General features: G+C 43.0%; 1 protein-coding gene across 5 annotated transcripts in view; it reads left to right on the forward strand.

Moving 5' to 3' along the window:
• The window catches only part of USP12 (ubiquitin specific peptidase 12), a 105,445-nt gene extending 79,331 nt beyond the window's left edge, over positions 1-26,114 (forward strand). For 2 of the 5 annotated variants that reach the window (XM_051834124.3, XM_089304301.1), the window contains exons 5-9: positions 432-508; positions 628-711; positions 17,497-17,694; positions 21,485-21,563; positions 22,968-26,114. In XM_051834124.3, the coding sequence (XP_051690084.1) occupies positions 432-508; positions 628-711; positions 17,497-17,694; positions 21,485-21,563; positions 22,968-23,069 (540 nt within the window). In that variant the 3' untranslated portion in view covers positions 23,070-26,114. Of the gene's footprint in view, positions 1-431; positions 509-627; positions 712-2,909; positions 4,332-10,350; positions 13,694-13,742; positions 13,856-17,496; positions 17,695-21,484; positions 21,564-22,967 lie in introns of those variants that run through there. The other 3 variants (XR_016213368.1, XM_089304299.1, XM_089304300.1) reach the window with 3 other exon arrangements.
• Positions 26,115-27,005: the final 891 nt, after the last annotated feature.

Here is a 27,005-nt window from a genome sequence, read left to right on the forward strand (position 1 = left end):
CTTGTCCATAAACGAAAGAGGACTTTAAGATAGATTTAGAGGAAGGGCTAAATTGTTTTCTTTAGTAGCAACACTGGTGTTCTTTGTCCGGTGTTCTCGTTCAGTCTTGCTATGTTTTTAAGCATCAGTGTATATGACGTGCTGGATTTTATACTGTAAAATAACACTGAGGTTTAAGAAAAGAAATGAAAAATCAGCATACTAGCCTTTGTCCGTAAGAACTACTCAAATGCATATTTTGGTGTTTTGGCTATGCATATGATAATAGTTATTTATTCAGCAGTCTTTTGGATGATCTAAATCAAGTAGTTTTGCTTTGAACTTATGGAAAAAATTATTTACATAGTAATAGAAAGCAATTAATTCTGGCATCTGGGAGCCATGATTCCCTAATATTTGAAGAAATCAAAGATAATTCCCTATTTTTACAGATAAGCAGCAAAGATGAAGATTTTTTAGACCTTTCTGTTGACGTGGAACAAAACACATCAATTACTCACTGCTTAAGGTATGTATATATATAGTTACTTCTTTTGGAAGTTAATAATTATTTTAGTTTAGAATATTTTTAGTTAATTGATGAAATTTTGGTGTGTATAAAATGAATTTATTTTGGATTTTACACAGGGGTTTTAGCAACACAGAAACCCTGTGCAGTGAATACAAATATTACTGTGAAGAGTGTCGCAGCAAGCAGGAAGCACACAAACGGTAATTGAGTGCTTTTTGGATTTTTTAGTGATTCTTTGCAAGTGGATGTTATTGATGGACTTTTCGAAGTAAAAGTGACCTGTGAAAATTCACACTCAGTAGTCATTCTTGATTAAATATTATTATAAATATAGGGCTGGCATTGAGGTGTACAGCAGGTTAAGTCACTGTCTGCGATGCTGTCATCTTATATTGGAGAGCTGGTTGAGTCCTGGCTACTCCACTTCTATCCTGCTCCCTGCTAATGTGCCTGGGAAAGCAGCAGAAGATAGGTCAAGTACTTCTGCACTTGGGAGACCTAGATGGAGTTCCCAGCCCTTGGCTTTGACCTGCCCCAGCCCCAGCCCCAGCCCCAGCCACTGTGACCATTTGGGAAGTGAACCAGCAGATCTAAGATCTCTATCTCCCCACCCCTTCCTCTCCCTATCCCTCTCCCTCTCTCTCTAACCTTGCCTTTCAAATAAACAAATCTTTAAAAAAAAATACTACGAATGATGTTCTACTTGATTTTTTTTTTTTATCAAAACTCTGTTTCCTGAGTGATTTTCTACATTTCGTGATTGTTTAGTAATCATAAAGCAGTACAGATGAAGCATTTGGCTTTGAACCTTTCCTGATTCATAGACTTTTTACCTGGTGAAGAGGGGTGAGGGAGGAAATGCTTTTTCTCTTAGTCTATTATTAGAAAGGCTGGATTTTGTGTAAAGGACTGGAATCATCATCATCACTGTTAATTCACTTTTTATTTTGAAACAACCTCAAACTATGCTTTTTAGTTAATTTTCATTTTGTTTGAAAGAAAGGTATCTTTTGTTCACTAGTTCACCCACTAAATGCCTGAGACAGCTAGGGCAGGACTAGGAAAAAGCCAGGAGCCTGGAACTCAATCTGGGTCCCAGGTGGGTGTTAGGGACCCAAGTACTTGAGTCATCACTGTTGCCTCCCAGGGTGCAAGTTAGCAGAAAGCAGAGTCGGAACTTGAACACAGGCATTCTCACAGGGGATCTAGAAATTTCAACTGGTGCCTTAACTGCTGTGCCAGATGCCCCACCCTGCAAGAATGCTTCTTAATGCATTTGAAAGTAAACCACTGATATTGTGCCTCATGACCTTTGGATACCTCAGTAGATTTTTCCCACACACAAGGAAGTTTTCTCATGTGCTCATGTTTGTCCTGGTCAGAAAAGCAGCATTGTTGTGCTGCTGTCACCAAATGTCCCAGTGATTCCCTTACAGCGGAGGGGTCTAGGCCAGAATCGGGTGTTACATTTAATAATCATGTCACTCTAGTCTTCTCCCATTCAGAGCAGTTCCAGTCTTTCTTAACTTTAATAATTGTCACTCTTGAAAGTCACAGGTTAGCTATTTTATGGAATTTCCCTCATTTGTGTTTGCCTCATTTTCTTATGATTAGATTCAGGTTATGTGTCTTCACAGGAATCTTACGGAAGTGATACTATGCTCTTCTCACTATGTCTGTAAGTGGCATATGACTTGGATTAGTCCCATGTGTTGGGGCATCCCCAAGAGCAACCCTGGAATCACTGATTTCCTCCAGGGACTCAAGAGTGCTCAACATAGAGCTGTGATCACCAAGATTTCTTATAGGGAAAGGATACAAAGTAGTCAGCAAAGAGGAAAGCCAAGCAAGCTTCCAAGAATCACTTAATTCTTCCAGCATGAAACGTGGCAACACAGGAAGCTCATTACAGAGTCAGTGCAGGGTTTTTATTGGGGGCAGATCATGTAAGAACTCTGCCTAGCATGTACCCAAATTCCATGCTCCCAGAAGGAAAGCAAGTATTTGGGATAAACCATATTGCTTGTGCAAGCAAGTTAGGCACGGTGGGCCACCTGAGGAGCAAACGCTGCAAATCTGTGTTCCCAGGTGCTAATGAAGTGCCATCCTTTAAGCAGCCTTCCCAAGGGTAGTCTGAGGCTGTGTTCACCCTTTTCTGTACTTCTAATTACTGGTGCTGTTATTGAACACTTGATTAAGCTGTTTCCCAAAAGCTGCGTTTTTCCTCACTTTAATTTAAAAGTATTTTATTTGTAAGTATTTGATGTGGATGTATTTTGAGATTATAAATATCCTGTTCACTGAACTTTTTATTCCTTTTTAAAAAGTCAGTGTAAACTTAAGGATTCCTATTTTATTCAGTGAGTTGTAATCCATTGACATTGTTACTTCTTTTCAGGATCAAGTTCATGCCCATGTTTTTGATGTACCCCACCATTTTTCAGCACGCACTTTGTGGCACCAGAAATGCTCAGCTCATTTTGTACTTTCCTTGCATCTGTACAGAAAAAGCCATTTCTCCAAGGAGCTTGGTTCCTTTTAGGGGAGAGTGATGTTCAGAAGCTGCTCATTGGTACTAGAATGTCACTGTTTCTGAGCCCCCTTAGTGAACATACTATGAATATTTACATATGAAATAAATACATTTTGTATTTATTTCTCTTATCTGTCTGTCTGTATTGACAATCATGAATTCACAGTGATATCTCTAATTCCAGCCAATACCATAAGATCCATTCTGCTATCTCACTTTTAATATTTGTAACTCTTCACTATCAGTAAACATAAGCTGCTATTATCCTTATTGTATTTTCTTATTTGGTCAGTATACCTGAAGGTAACTAGTCTTACTTTCTCTGGTGCATGTGTGCATACACACACGCACACACACATGCACACGCACACACACACACACACACACACACTCAAAGATATCCTCACTGTGCTTGGGCTTCCCCCTCCCCTGCCTGCACACTTGTGTGTCTTATGTGTTCTGTCTTATATTTGAACTGAATTGTTCATAAAGGGACGAGGAAGAGCTGAGGTTTTTAAATTACTGTATTTTTGTCTTTGTTTTGAATAGAGACACATTTCTTAGGAAAGGAGCTTTTGGCAATGGACACAGGTAGTCAAAATACTGTTCCCTTCCATCAGTGCAGAAGCTATGGAGTGGCTCAGATAACTGTGGGCGGAGGCATAGGGCTGGGTGGTAGCAGACTCAACCTGAATATGTTGTAGAAAGTACTAAGACAGTTGAATAGGGAGGATAGTGAGGGACTGAATACAGCTCAGAGCGACAGAGCTTCAAACTTGTTGACTTCATCAAGGAAGGCCCAGGTGGAGCATAAACTGCCCTCCATGAAGGATGATGGTTACACATCTGTGAGATTTTAATATTTAATCCATTATTAAATACTGGCTTCTTTACATGCAGAATATGTACCTTTTAAAAAGATTTACTTACTTATTTCAGAGGCAGAGTTAGAAAGAAAGAGAGAGGTCTTCTAGCCACTGGTTTACTCCCCAAATGGTCATAATGGCCGGAGCTGAGCCAGCCTGAAACCAGGAGCCATGAGCTTTTTCCTGGTCTCCCATGTGGGTGCAGTGGCCCAAGCATTTGGGTCATTTTCCACTGCCTTCCCAGGCCATAAACAGAAAGCTGAATTGGAAGAGGAGCAGCCGGGACACGAATGGAATGCCTACCACACCACTGTGCCAGCCCCTGTGTATATTCTTTGTAAAGAAGCTGGAAAATAGGAGAGTACTTCAGAAAGCTCATAGAAAAGTGGGAATTAGCAAATAAATTTATTTTGGTACAGTGTGTTTGTGTATTTTAAAGATTTATTTATTTATTTATTTATTTATTTATTTATTTATTTATTTGAAAGGCAGAGTTAGCCGGCGCCGTGGCTCACTAGGCTAATCCTCCACCTTGCGGCGCCGGCACACCGGGTTCTAGTCCCGGTCGGGGCGCCGGATTCTGTCCCGGTTGCCCCTCTTCCAGGCCAGCTCTCTGCTATGGCCAGGGAGTGCAGTGGAGGATGGCCCAGGTGCTTGGGCCCTGCACCCCATGGGAGACCAGGAAAAGCACCTGGCTCCTGGCTCCTGCCATCGGATCAGCGCGGTGCACCGGCTGCAGCGGCGGCCATTGGAGGGTGAACCAACAGCAAAGGAAGACCTTTCTCTCTGTCTCTCTCTCTCACTGTCCACTCTGCCTGTCAAAAAATAAAAATAAATAAATAAATAAAATAAAAAATATAAATAAAAATAATAAAAAATGAAAGGCAGAGTTACAGAGAGGCAGAGGCAGAAAGAGAGATGGAGAGGTCCTCCATCCACTGGTTCACTCCCCAGATGGCTGCGATGGCTGGAGCTGTGCTGATCCAAAGCCATGAGCAAGGAGCTTCTTCCCGGTCTCCCACGCGGGTACAGGAGCCCAAGTGCTAGTGTCATCTTCCACTGCTTTCCCAGGCCATGGCAGGGAGCTGGATCAGAAGTGGAGCAGCCAGAACTTGAACTGGTGCCCATATGGGAGGCCGGCACTGTAGGCAGCAGCTTTACCCACTGTGCCACAGTGCCGGCTCCAGTACAGAGTATTTTGAAATGCATGTGCTATTTTCTCATTATACATATTTTCCATGAACTTTTTGAAGTCCTCGTGTATGGATGAATACATAGCAATTAAGAATCCCTACAAAAATTTTAATGTTTTTTTATATGTCCTAGATTTTACTAGTGCATATACATACAATTACTGGGATGACTGGAAATTTTATAAACAGTTTTGTAATGTTTTTCAGTTAATTGGACCATGTTAAGGAAAATATTCTTTTACATAATTCATAAGTGCAAATGGTATATAGTATTGTTTATATTTATATTATAGTATTGTTTATATATCTGCCAATCCTCTAAATCCAATCACAGTTATAAATAGTGCTTTGATGGACACTTTTATGTGTATAAAGCCTGACTCCCACATACTTTTGGAAATTTTTCACAGCATTTAGCAATCATTTTATCTAAGTTCCTGGAAAGGTAACTACACTTTTGACAACTTACACTGGGATACTGGACAAGTCTTTTAATCTTTTTGGGCCTCATTTGGATTAGTCCTCTTCTAAGGTCCCTGCCAGCTCTAAAAGCTCATAGTGTCTAGTCTCAGAAGAAGCTTGTATTGAATATACAGATCATAGTTCTGCCTAAAGAAACGGAAACCAGTTTGACTAAAAAAGGTTTCAATCTGGAACGCTTCCTATTGTTCAGAAACCACATGATCATCTCAGTAGATACAAAGCACTTGACAAATTCAACATCCTCTCGTGATAAAACACCGTTCAGTATACCAGGCAATTCCCTCAATGGAATAGAGTCCATCTATGAGAAGCCCACAGCTAACATCATACTCAGTGTGAAAAACTGAAAACTTCTGGTCCATATAATATTGGAAGTCCTAGCCAGAGTATTTAGGTAAGAAAATGAAATTACAAGCATCCAAATTGAAACAGAAGAAGCAAAATGCTCTTTTCTCAGATGGTGTGATCTTACAGTTAGCAAATTGTATAGATTATATAAAACACACACACACACACACACACACACACACACACACAAACCAACCCTGTTAGAACTAATAAATTATTGGGCCAGCACTGTGGCACAGCATCCCACCTGCTCTGCTTCCAGTCCAGCTTCCTGTTAATGTGCCAGGGAAGGCATTGGAAGATGGCCCAAGTACTTGGGCCTCTGCTACACATGAGGAAGACCAGGATGGGGCTCCTGACTCCTGGCTTTGGCCTGGCCCAGACCCAGCTCTTACAGCCATTTGGAATGAATCAGTGGAGGGAAGCTCACTTGCATACATGCTCTGTGTATGTGTGTGTGTATCTATCCCACCCCCCCCCCCCCAGTCATTCTGCGTTTCGAATAAATAAAACTTTAAAAAAGAGAAGTAGTAAATTATTCAACAGTTGTAGAATACAAATCAACATACAAGAATCAGTTATAGCCGGCGCCGCGGCTCACTAGGCTAATCCTCTGCCTAGCGGCGCTGGCACACCGGGTTCTAGTCCCGGTCGGGGCACCGGATTCTGTCCCGGTTGCCCCTCTTCCAGGCCAGCCCTCTGCTGTGGCCAGGGAGTGCAGTGGAGGATGGCCCAGGTGCTTGGGCCCTGCACCCCATGGGAGACCAGGAAAAGCACCTGGCTCCTGGCTCCTGCCATCGGATCAGCGCGGTGCGCCGGCTGCAGCGCGCCAGCCGCGGCGGCCATTGGAGGGTGAACCAACGGCAAAGGAAGACCTTTCTGTCTGTCTCTCTCTCTCACTGTCCACTCTGCCTGTCAAAAAATAAATTAAAAAAAAAAATCAGTTATATTTGTATTCACCAACAGGAAGCAGTCTTGAAATTAAGAAAACCTTACTTATAATAGGAGCAAAGTAATAAAATACTGAAGAATAAACTAAACTAACAAGGTAAATGACTTGTTCAGTGAAAACTATAAAACAACATTGAGCTAAATTAAAGAAGATGCAAATATATGGAAGGACATCCTGTGTTCATGGATTGATTAGAAAACAATGTTGTTAAAATTTCTGCACCACCCTAAGCTGTCTATGAATTCAGTGCAATCCCTGTTATACTACCAGTGGCATGTTTTGCAGAAACATAAAATACTCCGTTTTGCAATCATGAAAGACCCCAAAGAGACAAAGCAATCTTCAGAGATAATACACTGGGGTTTCACATATCCTGATTTTAAAAGACAATACAAATCTACCACAATTAAAACACTATGGCACATACATGTAGACTAGTGGAACCAAATAGCCTGGAAATATCCACTGTGGGGAGCAACTGGGAGCAACTCGGACTAGACTGTTACTGGAATTAAGACTTATTCTATGCATCTGCTCTCCCACAATATGGCGCTGAGAAGGGAGAAACAGCTTCTACACCGCTGCCTCCAGTTCAACCAATAAACTGTAGGACCTGCTCCTGATTGGAGGAGAGCAGCGTACTCGGCGTGTGGGTAGCAGAGTTGGGATTGGCGGAGGAGGACTATAAAGGAGGAGAGAGACAACATGCACCAGGAACATCTAAGGGGAACATCTATCTGAAGGAACACCTGTGCAGCCCCCGAGAGAGCCGGCCAGCGGTGTGCCGCTCCCCCGCGGAAGTGGGGAAAGTGGCTAGGGGGAACCGCCCTTCCACGGAGGTGGAAGGGATGGTAGCCAACCCGGGAAGAACCAGCAGCAAATCCGGGGAGGGCCGAGCAGACAAAAGAACAACGCAGGGTCCTGTGTTGTTCCTCCACGAAGACGGGGAGCGACATAATGGTGCCGTGACTCAGATATGAAGCCTAGGCAGGGTTTAGTGTCGTTCCTCCACGAAGAGGGGGAGCGACATAATGGTACCGTGACTCGGATATGAAGCCTACGCAGGGTCTAGTGTTGTTCCTCCACGAAGAGGGGGAGCGACATAATGGTGCCGTGACTCGGATATGAAGCCTACGCAGGGTCTAGTGTCGCTCCTCCACAAAGAGGGGGAGCGACAATCCACATAGGTCTGGTCAACTGATTTTGACAAGTGTGTCAGAAAACTTAAGGGGAAAGGATAAGCTAGCTCTTCACCAAATGGTGTGGGGAAAGCAGGATGTCCATATGCAATCAACTCTAAATGGATTAGACTAAAGCCGGAACACTAGAAGAAGAAAACAGTTGAAAAGCTTCATGATGGGCTGGTGCTGCGGCTCACTAGGCTAATCCTCCACCTGCGGCGCCAGCAACCTGGGTTTTAGTCCTAGTTGGGGCACCAGATTCTGTCCCAGTTGCTCCTCTTCCAGTCCAACTCTGTCTGCTGTGGCCCGGGAAGGCAGTGGAGGATGGACCAAGTGCTTGGGCCCTGCACCTGCATGGGAGACCAGGAGGAAGCACGTGGCTCCTGGATTTGGATCAGTACAGTGCACCAGCTGCAGTGGCCATTTGTGGGTGAACCAATGGAAGGAAGACCTTTCTGTCTGTCTGTCTCTCACTGTCTAAATCTGCCTGTCAAAAAAATTAAAAATAACAAAAAAGAAAAGTTTCATGACATTGGATTTGTCAGTGATTTCTTAGATTTGATGACAAAAACATAGGCATCAAAAACAACAATAGACAAACAGGATATCAAAGTTTAAAATTTCCGCAAAGCAAAGGATGCTACAGAGTGAAAAGGCAAACTGTGGGAGGAAATATAAGCAAACCATTATCTGATAAGGGGTTAGTATCTAGAATATATAAACAACTCCTGCAACTCAATTATTACAACAAAATAATCCAGTATTTAAAAGAACAAGGACTCAGACTCAAGGATACACAAATGGCTAACAAGCAAAATGAAAAGATGCTCAGTATCACTAATCAGAAAAGTGCATATCAAAATCACATGGGATATACCGCATCACAGAATGACCACTCTACAGAAAAAGAAAAAAATAACCTTAAATAATGAGAGTTGGTAGGAGTGTAAAATGGTACATGATACAGCTGCCATGGAGACCAATATGGGCACATTGAAAAATTACAAGGAAAGTGACTGTATGATCTAGCATTCCTACTTTTGGGTGTATACCCAAAATAATTGAAAGCAGAATGTCAAAGAGGTTTTTGCACGTGCATTGTTCATTGCAGCATTATTCACAATAGCTAAGAAACAGAAGCAACCTAAATGTCCATTAATGGTTTGGTTGAATGGATAAGCAAAATATGGTATGTACATACAATACAGCTTTTAAAAAAGGAAATCCCTGTTATATATTTTAGCATGGGTGGACTTGAAAGCATTATGCTAATTGAAATAAGCAAGTCACCAAGAAGCAAAACAAAATAAAACCCCAAATGTTGTAGGATTCCATTTATATATGTGAGATCTTAAATTGTTAAACTCTTAGAAACGAAGCAGAGCTGCAAAAGGTGAGTGGTTGTTGAATGGCTAGAGTTTCAGTTTTGTAAGAGGAAAAGTTCTGGAGAGCTGTTGTACAGTAATATTCATAGGGTTAGAACTGCTATGTGCTATATCCTTATGGTTAAGATTGTAAATTTTGTATTTATTTACTGCAATAAAGCAGGAAAAGTTTGACTTGTTGTGTCCATGTTTATATTGATATTTTTAAAATTCTTCAAGAAATGTTCACTCTGGGAAAACTGAAAAATGATTTCTGGAAATGTTCATGAAGTGCCACAAAATCAGGATTCCATCATCACATGAGCTTGCTGTGTGATAGCAGTGTTCTATATTGTAGCCTGTGAGAGGACTCTCAGAATAGAAGAAATTTAACATCTTAAATTCAGCCTGTCCTGTAATTTATTTGTACATAGACTGCTTTTGTGCAGCATGCCTATTGAGTTGTATCTATCACAGTTCAGGAAAGATAGCACTTTGGGAAGTATGAATATGACAGCCATATACTCTTAACCCTCAGAAGGATAAAGACTGCAGGTGAAAGTAGAGTGATGTCCGTGAGAACTGTAAGGAGAGTTCTGATGGCTGTCACTCCTGTGTCTGGGGTCTGATGCTGAGTGACAGTGACAGGAGCTGAGTTCCCTGCCTTCACCTCCTCCTCTCAGTTCTCTTCACTTTCCCTTTATTCCACATGCACCTGAGCTCACTTCAGGGACCACCCTGGCCTCCCGTATTAAAGAAATCCCATGTGTGCTTGAGTGACTGCATCTTGTCACCGTGGGCACTGGCCCCTCTTACAGTATCTGCTCCAGATTGAGTGTTCTGCTGCTGCTGCCTGACTTCAAGGCCTCACAATTGTGCTGCATTTTCATAACCAGATCCATATCTTATTCCCATTTAGCCAGGCTGTGCTGGTGGTAACCTGTGTGGTATTGTGTCAGCCACAGGAATTTGTCTGTAAACATTCCCAGCCGCTCCTGCGCGCACACACCCATTAAAGTCCTCTGACTGTGACTTGTATTTCTGGTTGGGTGAGTCCTTCCTTCTCTTGACCAACTGATGCTGCCTGATGCTTGCTGGATCTTTGGATACCGCTCAGCACTGCGTTCCATGGGCCCCATCTGTAGCTGCCACCTGCCCCTCACGTGTAGCGCACGCTGGAGGTGAAGGTCTGTCCTCTAGGTGTCCTCCCGGTGCTTACGTCTCAGTTACCCAGTGTTTTCCTCGCAGCCAGCCCTGCCTTGTGAATGTCACAGTTTAAAGGAGTATGGAATTTAGTCCTTGGAACTGTGTATCTGTCGGGTTACTAAGCATCTCTCTTAGTGTACTAACAGGATAGTAGTAAGCTATTTGGTGCTGGTGCTGGGATATTACATTCACCTGTGGCAGAGCTTGCAAGTCAGTGCTCTCTTGGCTAAGTTCCATCTATAGTTGTTTTTTTTTTTTTTTTTTTTTTTTTTTTTTGACAGGCAGAGTGGACAGTGAGAGAGAATGACAGACAGAAAGGTCTTCCTTTGCCGTTGGTTCACCCTCCAATGGCCGCCGCGGCCGGCGCGCTGCGGCCGGCGCACCGCGCTGATCCGATGGCAGGAGCCAGGAGCCAGGTGCTTTTCCTGGTCTCCCATGGGGTGCAGGGCCCAAGCACCTGGGCCATCCTCCACTGCACTCCCTGGCCACAGCAGAGGGCTGGCCTGGAAGAGGGGCAACCGGGACAGAATCCGGCGCCCCAACCGGGACTAGAACCCGGTGTGCCGGCGCCGCTAGGTGGAGGATTAGCCTAGTGAGCCGCGGCGCCGGCCCGCTAAGTTCCATCTATAGACCCCTTTGCTTGGCTCACACAGTTTCTGAAGGACTCCGCTTGGGCTACTGGGGAAGGAAATAGGGGAGTTTTTAGAGCCACCACAGTCCTTGCCCAGTGACTGACAAGTGCTAAAGAGGCTATAAAGGCCAGCTGCCTTCCTGAGGGTGAGACAAGACTAAGGTGAAATTCATATTCAAGGTTTTTTTGGCAAGACTATGCTGAAGCCTACCCACACTCCAGGTGTTCTAGACTTTTCTTTGTTTATTTGAAGACAAGGTCTGTTATTTCAGTCTTTGGACACTTATTGAGACATCTTTTACTGTCCAGTATGTTGGTGAATGTCCTCCTTGTACTTGAAAAGAATGTGTATTCTGTACATGGATGGAGTGTTCAAAAATTGTGCATTAAACCCATAATTAAATTCATATCTTCTTGTCTGTATAGATTTTTTGTTAATAAGATAAATATGTTAACTCCAGCTCTGATGGTAAATTTCTCTGCTTCTGCCTTTGTTTACTGTGACAGACCTAAGCCCTGCTGTTGGAGGGCACACTCTTGAGACTGCCTCGCCCTCTCACCTAGTCCCTCTCATGGTGAACTGTCCCTCTTGCGACAGTAGCCCTGGCTGTGAAATCCACTCTGTCTGAAGTTAGGAAAGCCAGCTTACTTAGGACTGGTGTTTAAAGGGTACCTCTTTCTCCATCCTTTACATCCTTTACTTTGTGTGTTTTTTTTTTTTTTTTGACATAGTCTTATAGTTTTAAATAGGTGAACACCTTTTAAGATAGAGTACAGAATGGGTGCAAATTATCATTTGAAAGATGTAAAGGCAAGAAAATATGTAACATAAATTTACCCATATTTGAAATAGTTTGTGTGGTGGGTAAATGCCATTAAAATACAAATTTAAACAAAAAGTTGATTTTGGGGGCTGGTGTTGTGTTATAGCAGGTTAAGCCTCTGTGATGCCAGCATCCCATATGGGTGCCAGTTCAAGACCCAGCTTCTCCTCTTCCAATCCAGCTCCCAGCTCCTTGCTAATGTGTCTGGGAAAGCAGCAAAAGATGGCCCAAGTGCTTGGGCCCCTGCATACATGTGGGAGACCTGGAAAAAGCTCAGGGCTCCTGGCTTTGGCCTGGCCATGCCCTGGCCATTGATGAACCAGCAAATGAGAGTCATGTTTCTCTCTCTCTCTCTCCTCTCCATCTCTGCCTTTCAAATAAAATAAAAAATCAATAAAATTAAATCTTTAAAAAAAGTTCACTTTTTGGTGTGTGTGTGTGTGTGTGTGTGTGTGTGTGTGTGTTTTTGGACAGGCAGAGTGGACCGTGAGTGAGAGAGACGGAGAGAAGGGTCTTCCTTTGCCGTTGGTTCACCCTCCAATGGCCGGCGTGCTGTGGCCGGCACACCGCACTGATCCGATGGCAGGAGCCAGGTACTTCTCCTGGTCTCCCATGGGGTGCAGGGCCCAAGTACTTGGGCCATCCTCCACTGCACACCCTGGCCACAGCAGAGAGCTGGCCTGGAAGAGGGGCAACCGGGACAGAATCCGGCGCCCCGACCGGGACAAGAACCCAGTGTGCCGGCGCTGCAAGGCGGAAGATTAGCCTAGTGAGGTGTGGCGCTGTCCTTTTTGTTTTTACTTGAAAGGCAGAAACAGAAGATCATCCATCTTCCATCTTTAAAAGAAAGTTAACTTTTTCTTTTTTTTTAATTTGAAAGGCAGAAACAGAGGAAGATCTTCCATCTCTGGTTTGCTTCCCAAAATGCCAGCAACAGTCAGGAGCCTGGAAATTAATCCTGGTCTCTTTTATGAGTAGCAGGGAAGCAAGTACTTGAGCTGTCACCTGCTGCTTCTCTGGGTCTGCATTAGTAGGAAGCTGGAGTCCGCAGCAGAGCTGGGACTTAATCCAGCTCATCCCAAGAGGCATATTAATCGCTGTGCCAAATGCCTACACCAAAAATGATCTCTAAGTCAGTTTACATATTTTAAAAAAAATCAATATGTAAGTCAAACTTTTAAGTGTAAATAACTAAAAGTGAAACTAAATGTTCTTTATCCTTGTGGTTTTCTTTCAACATATTTGTCTTTTATTTATTTATTTTTTAGATTATTTATTTATTTATTTGACAGGTAGAGTTTACCTTGAGAGAGACAGAGAGAAAGGTCTTCCTTCCATTGGTTCACTCTCCAAATGGCCGCAACGGCTGGAGCTGTGCTGATCAGAAATCAGGAGCCAGGAGTTTCTTCTTTCATCCCATGCAGATGCAGGGGCCCAAGCATTTGGACCATCCCCCACTGCCCTCCCAGGCCATAGCAGAGAGCTGGACTGGAAGAGGAGCAACCGGCACTAGAACCCGGCGCCCATATGTGATGCCGGTGCCACAGGCAGAGGATTAACCTAGTGTGCCATGGTGGGTGCTGGCCCCAACATATTTGTCTTTAATAGAAAATACAACATACTGACACTTTTTTTTTTTTTTTTTGACAGGCAGAGTTAGTGAGAAGGAGAGAGACAGAGAGAAAGGTCTTCCTTTTCCATTGGTCCACCCACAAATGGCCGCTGCGGCCGGCGCACTGCACTGATCCGAAGCCAAGAGCCAGGTGCTTCTCCTGGTCTCCCATGCAGGTGCAGGGCCCAAGCACTTGGGCCATCCTCCACTGCCTTCCCGGGCCACAGCAGAGAGCTGGACTGGAAGAGGAGCAACTGGGACAGAATCCGGCGCCCCAACCGGGACTAGAACCCCGGGTTGCTGGCACCGCAGGCGGAGGATTAGCCTAGTGAGCCATGGCGCTGGCCTGCTTTTTTTTTTTTTTTTTTAAATAATGGCAGTGACCAAGAACTCCCTAATATAAACTTTCTCTACACAAGTTTGAGTGAAAAGAAAACTAAGAATCTGTATATTCTTTGGTATATTGGTACAATTTACATTTTAGGCAAGGAACCAATTTTTTTATTATTCTGCAAAATCTACATGATGATTGTCACACTTGCATGTATATCCTAGCAGATTTCTCTTTTTCTTCTGGAACTATTTCAATGTGAGGACAACTTTGCATACAAAGCTTTCATCAACTTTAAAAGACAGCTTCACAGATATTCTTGTTTTGATAGCCTCATATTCATCCCATAGGCAGTTGAGTTTTGGTGGTCGCCGGTGATTTACCCCTAGAAGAACTCTGCCATCTGGGACTCATATTCTGTGTGTGTTGTCTGATCAAACATATTTTACATGTTCTCATTTAGATCTTTGCTCTCACCTCCCCTAGCCCCACTCATGTTTAATTTCTGAAAGTGCATTTGTCCTAATTCTGAGGCCAACTCATTCCCTCGCCTTTCCCCTGCCTTAAAAAACTGCTACCTGTTACACGGTGACAACACGTATTATACTAGTACAGAAAATTCGCCTTCTCTACCTACACTTCCATTGGGAATTTTTAAAGGACACTTTGCTGTTCTGTAAAAATTTTACTTCAGCAGCCCTTCATGGGGTCAATTGAAGATCTAATGTTTAAAGTTGAATTAGTAAATATATACACACACACACACACACACACATACACAAATATATATGACTGTTGTTATTTTTAAATGATTTCATTTATTTGAAAGGCAGAGTTACAGAGGGACAGACAGAAAGAGGTCTTTCATCTGCTGGTTCATTCCTCAAGTAGCCTTTATGGCCAGGAGTGGGCTGTGCTGAAGCCAGGATTCTGGAGCTCCATCCAGATCTCCTGTGTGGGTGGCAGGGGCCCATGCAGTTGGAACATCTTTTTCTGCACATTAGCAGGGAGCTAAATTGGAAGTGGAGCAGCCAGAACTTGAACACTCCTAAGGAATGCCTATCATAATTACATTATCTCTGTATTATGATTTATTTCAACATTTCCTGTTGTTGAATAGTTAGGATTTTTTACAATATAAAATAACTCTAGAAGTAGATTTTCTCAAAAGTTCTATCTTTGAGATGTTGTGTTTAATGTGGATTTATAGAAATGGTATTACTGAGACAAAGGCCATAAAGGTCCTTCATTCACATTGCTAAATGTGTTTCCAGGAATGATCACTTACTTTCCTTTTGGTCCTTGTTTTTCAAAGGCCAGGCTAGTTGTATTGTAAATATTTCAGGGGCAGTGAGCTGCCCACCACATCTCAGATCTGTAGAATACAGATTTAGTATCATGTTGTAGAATGATTTTTATTTTCAGTGTATTAGTGGCAGTGTCTTTTATTTATTTTTTATTTAATTTTTATTTTAGTGTATTAGTGTATTAGTGGCAGTGTCTTAGTAAATTTTATTTATTTTTAGTGTATTAGTGTATTAGTGACAGTGTCTTAGTAAATTTTATTTATTTATTTGAGAGGTAGAGACCAAGAGAAGGGTCTTCCATCCACTGATTCACTCCCGAAATGGCCACAGCAGCTGGAGCTGAGCTGATCCGAAGCCAGGAGCCAGGAGCCAGGAGCTTCTTCAGGGTCTCCCATGTGGGAACATGGGCCCAAGCAGCTGGCCATCTTCTACTGCTTTCCCAGGGCATAGCAGAGAGCTGGATCAGATAAGGAGCAGCTGAGACTTGAACCAGCACTCCTGTGGGATGCCAGCACCACAGGCAGCGGCTTTACCTGCTACACCACAGCACCGGCCCATAAATTTAATTATTTTAATTGTGAGAAGTACTTTGCTTCACTGAACCCATGTTAAAATCACTTCTGCAACATTTAGCAAATACCTATCACATGCCAGGCCTATTGCAGGACCGTGGAGAAGTAAAAATGAAGGAAATGTTTTCTGCCTGCCAAAGAGTTGAGAGTCTAGAAGAGAAAGACCCCGATCACCTAAATACTTGCTGTGTAATAAGCTCAGTGTCTGTAGGGAGCCTGTGACGCGCTGATGGAGGACTGAAGAGGGAGTAACTTTTGTACCGAGCCCTGAAAGGAAGACTAGACTGTTTCAGGTGATGTAGGTGCTGAGTCCCTCTCAGGGAGATGGAGCACTTCTGGGTGTAGTAAAGATTATTTGCAGCGTGAAAGGTAGCACAATTAAATACTGAACTCCTGAATTTCCAGCCAATTTTAATTCTCTTTCTAGGATAGATATAGCTGCTGTGCCTACCTGGTGAACATCCTTAGTTGACTGATATTTTATGCTTTTTGTTTTTTCAATCTTCTGTTGTCAGTCTATTTTTGCATTATGTAGATTGGTAGAATAAGTGGGCTTCCGTCTACACTCACATCCAAAGGGCTTGGCAGTTTCATGGAACCCATTTTCTCCTCCACTGTCCCTGGACGTCACGTCCATTTAGTCTTGGCATGAAGGATCTGTGTTGGAAAAATACAGATTTCTTAACAAAGGACTGATGCCATTCTTTCTTTCTCTGAAAATATTTATTGAGTGTGGGGTCATGTTATGTTATTTGGTCCTGATAGGTGATTTGGTCTTACAATACTCAGAATGTTGCCTTGCCACTGTAAAAATATTATTTGGATGTTTGGCCTAATTGGGATGCTTGCATCCCGTATCAGAGCGAATGGATTTAAGTCCTGGCTCCACTTCAATTCCAGCTTCTGAGAGGTTCCCCAGGAGACAGCAGATGATGGTTTAAGTAATTGGGACTCTGCTACCCAAAGGTCACCTCGATTGAGTTCCTGACTTGTGGTTTCTACCTTGCCACGCCCTGGCTGTTGCTGGCATTGGGAAGTGAACCAGTGGATGGAAGATTTTTATCTCTTTATTTCTGCCTTTCAAATAAAAAAGTAAATTAAAAAATTTTTAAAGACGCCACTTAGGTACCCACACCTCATATCAGAATACCTAAGTTCAAGTCCTAGCTTCACTCCCAATTCCAGCTTCCTGCTAATTTGCACCTTGGGAGGCAGCAGGTGATGGATCAAGCACTTGGGTCCTTACCACCGACATGGGAGACATGAATTGAGTTCTTGGCTTCTGGCTTTTGCCTGGCCCAGCCCTGACTGTTGTGGTCATTTGGGGAGAGAACCAGTGGATGGGTTCATTCATATTTCTCTTACACACATACACACTCTATTTCTCTCACCACTCTCCCCTTCCTTCCCATTCTCTCCCTCTCAAAAAAAAAATAATAACTGGTAGAAATATATAAAAACAGACAGTGTTGGGTTATTAAAAGTGATGATTAACTACTAATTAGATGTCATAAATTTTGATGATTCTTTTTAAGACACAGTGTGGATGTCTTTTATGACTTTTTTATTTTTATTTTTATAGGATGAAAGTTAAAAAACTGCCCATGATTCTAGCTCTACACCTGAAGAGATTTAAGTATATGGATCAACTTCATCGATATACAAAACTTTCTTATCGGGTAGTTTTTCCTTTAGAGCTTCGTCTGTTTAACACGTCAGGCGATGCAACCAATCCTGACAGGATGTACGACCTTGTTGCTGTTGTGGTTCACTGTGGAAGGTAATTGCAACTCTTAGGATGTGGTGGAATTTCTAGCTTAGTAGGGCCAGTGCACATGCAGGATGTTCGCTAGTGATTTGCATGTCAAGCTTTTGGAAAAGTGAGTTCATTTCCAAAAGGACTTTTCAGATACACCTTTACATCATTGCTTCCTTAAAGTGTTATATATTAAAACATTACTACCTTGATTTGTATTCTTACTGTTTAACTCTCTCTGAATATTGCATCTGAGTTCCTAGGACTTTCACATCTGTGGGTTTTTTCTTTTCCTTTCCTTTGTGTATGGGGATGAAGGGTGGTTGGTAAAAAATGGTGCCTAGATAGATTTTGCGAAGTCAGTCATTTCTGAGATTAATTGAATATATTTGCTGTGTTGATTATTATGAAAGCATTTGGAATAGCTCTTCAGAGATCAGCTTTCTAACTTTACTGGTGTGTCTGTTGGTCATTTCCTGTTGGCCAGTTGTAGTGTTCTGTCTCCTTACCCTCCTTCCCAATACAGTGTGCGTGAACAAACAAGTCTATCTTAATGGAGAAAATAACTTGAAAACAACTGCCATTTTGCACAGTGTGACTTCATATATTGCTTCCTGAAAAAGCATCAGTGTAAAGTGATTAAAATTATATTTTGGGACATAGTAGGCTAAGCCTCCACCTGCAGCACTAGCATCCCATGTGGGCACCAGTTCATGTCCCAGCTGTTCGTCTTCTGATCCAGCTCTCTGCTTATGGCCTGGGAAAGCAGTAGAAGATGGCCCAAGTGCTTGGGCCCCTGCACGCATGTGGGAGAGCCGAATAAGTTCCTGGCTCCTGACTTTGGATCAACCCAGCTCTGGCCATTGTGGCTATTTGGGGAATGAACCTTAAAAAGAGTTTACTATTTATTTGAAAGTCACAGTTACTGAGACACACACACAAATGTACACAGGTCTTCCATCCACTGCTTCACTCCCCAAATGGCTAGGGCTGGGCCAGGCCAAAGCCAGGAGCCAGGAGCTGCTTCTGCATCTCCCACGTGGGTGCAGGGGCCCCAAGTACTTGGGCCATCCTCCACTGTTTTCCCAGGCACATTAGCAGGTGGCTGGAACGGAAGTGGAGCAGCTAGTACTTGAACCAGCACTCACATGGGATGCTGGCGTCACAGGCAGTGGCCCTGTGCTGCTTTTTAATAGCAGTAACATTACCTTGTAAGGGCCTAACTTTTCTGTATATTAAGCCTCTTCAAATGTAGTGACAGCCTTGCTCTGGAACTGGCCTCAGAGGATCTCTAGGTATGAGGTTGCTGTCTTGGATCACTCCCAGGGCCCCTTCCTGTCTGTGTCATTTTAGAGCTAACTCCACTTGTCCCTGCTTAGGCCTCTCTTCACTTAGTGTTTGTCTTTTTAACCCTGTCATTGGCCCCACTTGCATCTCATCCCCACGGTAACAGCACAGTGTGTTGCTCGCAGCCTGTTTACACCGGCATGGTACAGTTGTCTGGCCAGCTCTCCAAGCACTGGCTGTCAGTACAGTTATAATTGTTGGTTTTTGCCTGTTTCCCTTTTGAGAATAGGTGTCACTTAACCAGAAAATCAGTTCTTTAACTGATTTGTTCTTTAACAAAAGACAATATTTTAAAATATTTTCCCATTGTTAAATTTTCTGTATCAGATTGATTTGTAGCTGTGTTTCCTATCAGATGGTTTATTTGCCTGCATCCTTCTCTGTGGAGCGTCATTTCCATGATCATTCTGTTCTCTGGTGTTAGTGTCCCACTGAAGCATACTTGTTCTCTGTCCCAGTCCTAACAGATAGGAGATTTCCAACTAAATGTTTGCTGAGTGTGTCATCCTTAGACCTGTGTCAGCTCCCTGCTCCATGGTGCAGCACCTTTCCTGAGTCCTTAGCCCTCTCTACATACCTCCTCTTATTGGGAGCTCTGCTTTTGTACTGGATTGCACCTTGCCTTCTGCTTTTTTTTTTTTTTTTTTTTTGACAGGCAGAGTGGACAGTGAGAGTGAGAGACAAAGAGAAAGGTCTTCCTTTGCCGTTGGTTCACCCTCCAATGGCCGCCGCGGCAGACGCGCTGTGGCCAGCGCACCGCGCTGATCCGATGGCAGGAGCCAGGTACTTATCCTGGTCTCCCATGGGGTGCAGGGCCCAAGCACTTGGGCCATCCTCCACTGTGCTCCCTGGCCACAGCAGAGAGCTGGCCTGGAGGAGGGGCAACCGGGACAGAATCCAGCTCCCAGACCGGGACTAGAACCCAGTGTACCGGCACCGCAAGGCGGAGGATTAGCCTAGTGAGCTGCGGCGCCGGCCGCCTTCTGCTTTTAGAAAGGTCCCCAGCTGGGCAGGCTGCTGGGTGTCTGACCCCCCACAGTAGCCCCCATAGTCACTTCCCATATTCAGCATCCATATGTACTCACCTGAAGGCAAGGCTCTGATGGACAGCTTCCTTGACTTCAGCCCTTCCTCTCTGGGTTTATTACCTTGTGAAATTAACTCGTGCAGCTGCTCTTAATTCTAGCTCTGTGCAGGACAAGGGTGCTCAGCTGTTTTCATCTCAGACCTCCCAGGGCCCAGCCAACACCCCTCCCCCGCCTTGCTCGGCTCCTCTGGGGACTTCTTGTTACTTTCATTCCTTAACAGTCCTGTTTTCATTTCCTACCCTCTCCCTACTGAACAACAAACCCTTTATACCAATCCTTTAAAAATTGAGAAAATGGACTTACTAATGCATTAATAATGCTTTTGTTAAAGAACAATTGGAGATGTCACCCTCTAGAGTGAAAAAGTGCTCTTGTTTGTGTCACTCTGCTACCTAAGCTCTTTATCTCATCTGTGGGAGCAAAGATCAGAAAAATATGAGACATTTTAGGAAGGTGGCTTATTCTAATATCTGCTCACTGTTCTTAAAATAGCATTCACCATGGAGAACCATTTGTAGTGAATGTTATATCAAATCCTATTCTCTTACAAAATTGCTGTTTAATAAAAAATTATATATAAGGGTTTATCATTATCAAAGTGAAAGGTGTTCAGAATCTTTGCCATACCATTCTATAAAGCAAAGAATTTCTTAGAAAAGAAATGATACTTCCTTTAGTTTTATGCATGTCTAGATCTTTTAGTTCATTTTGTTTACAATGTAACAGAGTGACAGTCACAACAAATAGTGATGGTGGTGGTAGGAATTAGGTACTTCAGCATGGCCCCAAAAGCAGTGAACCATTGGACAAAGGTCATTTGGTCTTAGAAAACATTTATGAAATTCAAGGTTGGTTTCAGAATCATGGATTTGCTATCTCTGGGTTTTTCCAAGCAGCACATTGTATCTTTCCACAAACACACACACACACACACACACACACACACACAACTAAGGGAATGAGACTGAGAAATAGTTCCATATGCATTATTTTGTAGTTTCACTCAGTATGTTTTCCTGGGATACCCTTTCTCTCTAAAATACCAGAAAAATGTACTTAACTTTTTCATGGAAGCAGATTTAAAAAATATCTTAAATAATTTGAATAATAGTAAAAAGGCTAAAAAATCTTAATACCGTAGCTCTGTCTAAGTAGAATACTGGTTATGTGTCTCAGAGTACTAATTATTTGGTTTTAAAATTGACTGCCAGTTCAAATCAGTGTAGCTTTATCTTTTTTTGGAAAGAGGAGAAAAGGGATATTTTTATCTATTTCATTTTCTCTGTAGCATTTGATATTTAGAGTGTGAGGAAGTAATACTAAGGAACATTGCATAAAATTAACTCTTCTTTCTCTTGTTTTCTTTTGTTTTGCTGTAGTGGTCCCAATCGAGGCCATTATATTGCAATAGTTAAGAGTCACGATTTTTGGTTGTTGTTTGATGACGACATAGTAGAAGTAAGTAGTTTCTTCTCATACTTTTGTAACTTTGTGGTGTGTAAGTCTCACTGTTTTTTCTCACAGTTTCTCATTTATTCTAACTGATGATGAGTATTAGGCAGATGGCAGGGTCTGTAAATTGGAGTCCTAATTCCTAAGTTTTGATTCCTGAGGTCCAAGCTCCCAGTGGCAAGTAACCGTTACACATTTGGAATAAACATGAGAAAGTTTTCGACAATAGAGATAGTAGTAGTTGTTGTTTTAGCTTTAGTTATTTGAAAAAGACCTGTTATTGAGCTATATAACAAACACAGGTTAAAGCACCCAAATCTTGAATGACTTGGTGAGAGTTTGTATGTGTGGACACCTACCCTTCCTCTCCCCATGCCCACTGTGGCTTGGATCAAGACTAAGAGGTAGGGCATTTTCAGTCCTGCCGCAGGCCTTCTCTCCTCCTCCTGGGCTGTGTCCACAGCTCTTCTCCCCTCTGGCTGCCACCCATGGAGCCCACTATTTGGGCTGTCATTACTGTAGTTATTTTTGCTTTTGCCTGAATATAAACAGGCTCATCAAATATGACATCTTTTGCATCTGGCATTTTTCATTCACTTGTTTATTTATGAGGTTCAATCATTCTTTTTTTTTTTTTTTTGACAGGCAGAGTGGACAGTGAGAGAGAGAGACAGAGAGAAAGGTCATCCTTTTTGCCGTTGGTTCACCCTCCAGTGGCTGCCGCGGCTGGCGCACTGTGGCCGGCGCACCGCGCTGATCCGATGGCAGGAGCCAGGTACTTATCCTGGTCTCCCATGGGGTGCAGGGCCCAAGCACTTGGGCCATCCTCCACTTCCCTCCTGGGCCACAGCAGAGAGCTGGCCTGGAAGATGGGCAACCGGGACAGAATCCGGCTCCCCGACCAGGACTAGAACCCAGTGTGCCGGCTCTGCAAGGCGGAGGATTAGCCTAGTGAGGCGCGGCGCCGGCCGAGGTTCATTCTTGTTGCTTGCAGTAGTTCTTATTGCCTGGTAATTTTTATTATGTGAATATGCCCAGTTAGAATTTGACTTTTTTTGGCAATTATTGACTATTCTAAATAAAATTGCCTTGATCGTCCTTGTACACGTGATTTGCTATACATATAGAAACATTTTTATTAGGTTGGACCACTAGAAATAGCCATTTTTGCAGGTCCAAAATGGTTGACAGGTAGCAGTGTGACATAGTCCAGCCTATCTTGGGAAGTGGAATTGCTCAGCTTTAGAAGATGTTGCTGAACATTGTCCAAAGTGTCTATATCATTTTAGACTTGTGCCACCCTGGGCATCCTCCCCAATACTGGGTATTGTCAGTCTTTTCAAGTTAAGCCATTCTGTTTGTACAGAGCTCATTTATGTGCTGATGTTTAATTTACCTTTTGCCTCACAGAAAATAGATGCACAAGCTATTGAAGAATTCTACGGGTTGACATCAGATATCTCAAAGAACTCTGAGTCTGGTTACATCCTTTTCTATCAGTCTCGGGACTGAGGGAAAACCGTGATGAAGAGATACTTCTGCCTCATTTCTTCTCTGGTTATTTTGGAAAGGATCAAGCACTGATTTTTCAAGAAAAAGAGAAATGCAGGAAGCTCAGGGGGCAGTAGCACACTTTGCACACAATAAAGCAAAGACTATGGATTAACAAGCCCTTCCTATCATGGTAGTTGATTTCTTTGCTCAGGTATCATGCTGTCCGTGCAGTTCATACGACAAGGAAATGAAATCAGAGATACCAGCTCCTCTTGTAAAACAGCCTTCCAGTTATCGACACGCATTTTCTCTTTATTAATTGCACCAATAATGATTGGAATTCCTTGGGGGTGCAGTAGAAAGATTTGGAATCTGTGCTGGGGTGTGTGTTAATTGCAGGAGGCCATGTGGAGCACACTGCACAGATTTGCCTGGTTGCGGGGTGCAGAGCAGCACAGTCAGCGGTCTTTTCAAGCGTAAACCGGAAATACTTTTGGGCCCAACACTTACAGTTGCCTTCCTGGTGTATAAGACTAACAGATACTAGAATCCAGTGTCAGGAAGACAAATATGTTTTGCTTCTCTGAAGAAGCTTATAATAATATACAGTATATGTATATGTAGGGAACAATTGGTCAAAAGTGGCTTTTTGTTTCCCCAAGGGGAAAGACTGGCTTTGTAATTATAATTTTTTCCTTATTTATTTTACTTAAAACTGGTAGAGTCTTAAGTATTGTACGAAGTGCCCATGATTCTGTCAGTAAATTTGAGCATAATTTTATTAGTTTTTGTCAGTTTTAGTAGTCCTTTGTTTCTATTTTTAAGCTGAATATTGAATTGTATCTGAAATCAGTAAGATACCTTGAGGAAAATTGCAGTGAGAGGCGGTAAATATTCCTTTTTCAGGAGGAACTGATATCTCTGGCCAAACTATTGTTTTTTATTATAGTTTATATGTCAGTTATTTTCAGCTTTAATTTAAATAAAATTAAAAAAAACTGAAAAATTCCCTATAGTTGTTGGAATGATAAAAGAAATTCTGGTGCAGTGGTGGTAAGCCAATCTTTAGAATCCTTAAATATTTTAATGTGTCAAGCCGAGGCCCTGGTTGGAAAATTCATGTCATAGCAGTTAGGTTACTTTCAAATGCCATTTTTTTAACTCTGAACAGAAGTAATACTTTCAGTCCTCATAACCCTAGCATTGTGGATAGCCAGCTAAAAGATCCCATGTTAATGAAATTGACAAGTCCTCCCTTCCCCCTACCCCACTCTGCCTTTACAAATCTTACTGGAAATGTGTTGAGAAATTAAAATTTGTGTTTGTTCAGACTTCATTCTGCTGGGGGTTTTTAAGAAGCACTCTTGATGTAACATGTATGTAACATGTATGTAAACCATTGCAGTTGACATCTTCCCATGTGTCAGTAAGTTGTCTGACGGTGGCTGAATGTAACTTGCAGAAAATAATTGAAAATTACTCAAAATAATAGCAATCAGGCCTTGGATATTCTTATCAAATTCTTTTCAGGCAGTACTTTTTTTTACATTCTCTAATTTTCTAATGTTATTTTACTAAAACTGTTGACTATGGGAAAAACAACAAAAAACTGTTTTTTTGTGCTGCTATTAACATTTATTATCTGTATCCTTTAGCTCAGGAAATGACTTCACCTATTCGTTCTGTAAACAAATCTTTAACAGGGTCACTTAGCTAATTGGGCTGCTTAAGCAGATATGCTGGGAGAAAACTATGATATTTAGTATTTGTACTAAATATTAAAAGTATTTTGACAAATTGCTTTTTAAGATACAATTTCTAAAGCCTCACCCTGGCTGGAGTTGTTTTGTACAAATTATACATAGCTTGCCTGATCTGCCAGTGTCGCACAGAGAGTCATAACCGAGGGTGTAGGGACGGTCAGAGCAGTGGAGGTGGATCCACTTTCTCTTTTGAGGGCTTCAGCCAGACTGTTGCGGAATTAAAGCTGTATTTCTGCAGCTTTGAATGCAGAGAGAAGGGTAGAGTCAAGCAGAATCCGTCGTGACATCAGCTGGGCCACAGCATGCGTGAGAAAGATAGCTGAGGTCATTTGCACAGAGGTACAGCACTGACATGCTGTGCTGTGTTGTTTTTACATTTTTGCAGGTTCTCGCCCTGTGCTGCGTTCCATGAGAGTCGACACACTTTGTTCACATCTAGACCATGTTTGTAGTCTGAGTTGTCCGGGGAGGGGCTACGGGGTGATGGTTTGGATTAACTTTTACTCTTAGTGCAGCTGGGTCTAAGGAAACGGTTTTAAAGCTCATCAGAAACTCAGTGTACTTCTAAAAGGTGTAGGGTTAGGGTTGGGAAAACCAGTACAGGTGTAGGAAGACAGGAAGGAGACCCACACAGATGGCGTTGGGAGGTGGTCTGTTGGCTGACCGTGCATAGAGCAAGGGCAGGTCTAAGCTGTAACTGGTGGCTGGTTGCTCTGTACCTGTGTATGTGTTCGTCGGGATGACTGTCCCATATTTTGTATATTGGAATAAGAATTTCTATGAATTACCATAACTGAAAGTAAATATTCTAAATGAAGTCCCGTGGCTTCTGTCTGGGAAACCTGCCCTGGAGAGGATTGCTTACAACGGAGCCAGGAGGCTGTGGGGAGCGCCAGCAGGAGGTGTCCCCGTGGGTCCTGGGGCCTCTGACCCTCGGCGCAGGGCTTTTTCTTTCCTTGATGGCAGTAGAAAGACCTCATTTTTCATAACATACTACTCTGTCTGCTTTCTTTAAAGCTACCTTTCATTCAAGATTCTCTCATGAGGTATTTGGCTAGGAGCTGGGAGAGGCTAAGATGCTCGGGCCCTGGCTCTTGAGTGCAGTGAACTGTGTGACCTTGGGCAAGTCACTTGACCTCTCTGTGCTTCAGTCTCCCTGTCCTGTCAAATGGGAGTAAAACCTACCTCACAGGGTTGTTGTGGGGATTCATTAGAGATGATGTCTGTAAAGCATTTAAGGTTCTCGAAGAAGGCGCTATATAAATACAAAATAATATCTATTAAAGTTGGTTTATTTGTGCTTGTGGGTTTTTAAGTGTGGTCTTTCCTTTTTCTCTTAAAGTATATTTGCAGATTAGAAATGCACACTTTGGGAATTGTGTTGTCGTCTTTGCCCCAGCGACTCCTGTCATCCAGAGACACTGTCCCTGGGCTAGCACTGCTTGTGTGTACAACAGCTGCCTACACGAGCCTGTGTTTAAGGAGTGCCTGGCTTGCATTTGTCTTACCATAGCAACACGTCATTTTGAAAACTCCAGAGTTTTGATGTTAGCATTTAGAATGCTAGAGAGTAGGTGTCTTAGAGGACCTTTTTTTTTTTTTTAAAGATTTATTTTATTTACAGAGGCAGGGGCAGAGAGAGAGGTCTTCAGCCACTGGTTCACTCCCCAAGTGGCTGCAATGGCAGGTGCTGGGCCAATCTGAAGCCAGGAGCCAGGAACTTTTTCCAGTGCACCATGTACTGGACCCAAAGTGCACCATGCAGGGACCCAAAGATCTGGGCCATCTTCTGCTTTCCCAGGCCATAGCAGAAAGCTGGATCGGAAGAGGAGCAGCCAGGATTTGGATGCGGCACTGCAGGTGGCAGCTTTACCTGCTTCGCCACAACGCCGGCCTCTGTTGTTGTGTGTGTGTGTGTGTGTGTGTGTGTGTGTGTGTTTTTAAATGATTTGTTTATTTGAAAGGCAGAGTTAGAGGGAAATACAGAAAATCTTCCATTTACTGGTTCACTCCCCAAATGGCTGCAACAGCTGGAGCTAGGCCAATCCGCCAGGAGCCAGGAGCTTTTTCCTGGTCTCCCATGTGGAGATGGACACAAGCACTTGGCCCATCTTCCACTGCTTTCTCAAATGCATTAGCAGGGAACTGGATCAGAAGCAGAGCAGCCAGGACGCTCACCGGTGTCCATATG

This window comes from Oryctolagus cuniculus, chromosome 9, assembly GCF_051225735.1.
Source record: "Oryctolagus cuniculus isolate XC-2025 breed Fujian yellow rabbit chromosome 9, ASM5122573v1, whole genome shotgun sequence".
In the NCBI taxonomy this organism is placed as follows: domain Eukaryota; kingdom Metazoa; phylum Chordata; class Mammalia; order Lagomorpha; family Leporidae; genus Oryctolagus; species Oryctolagus cuniculus.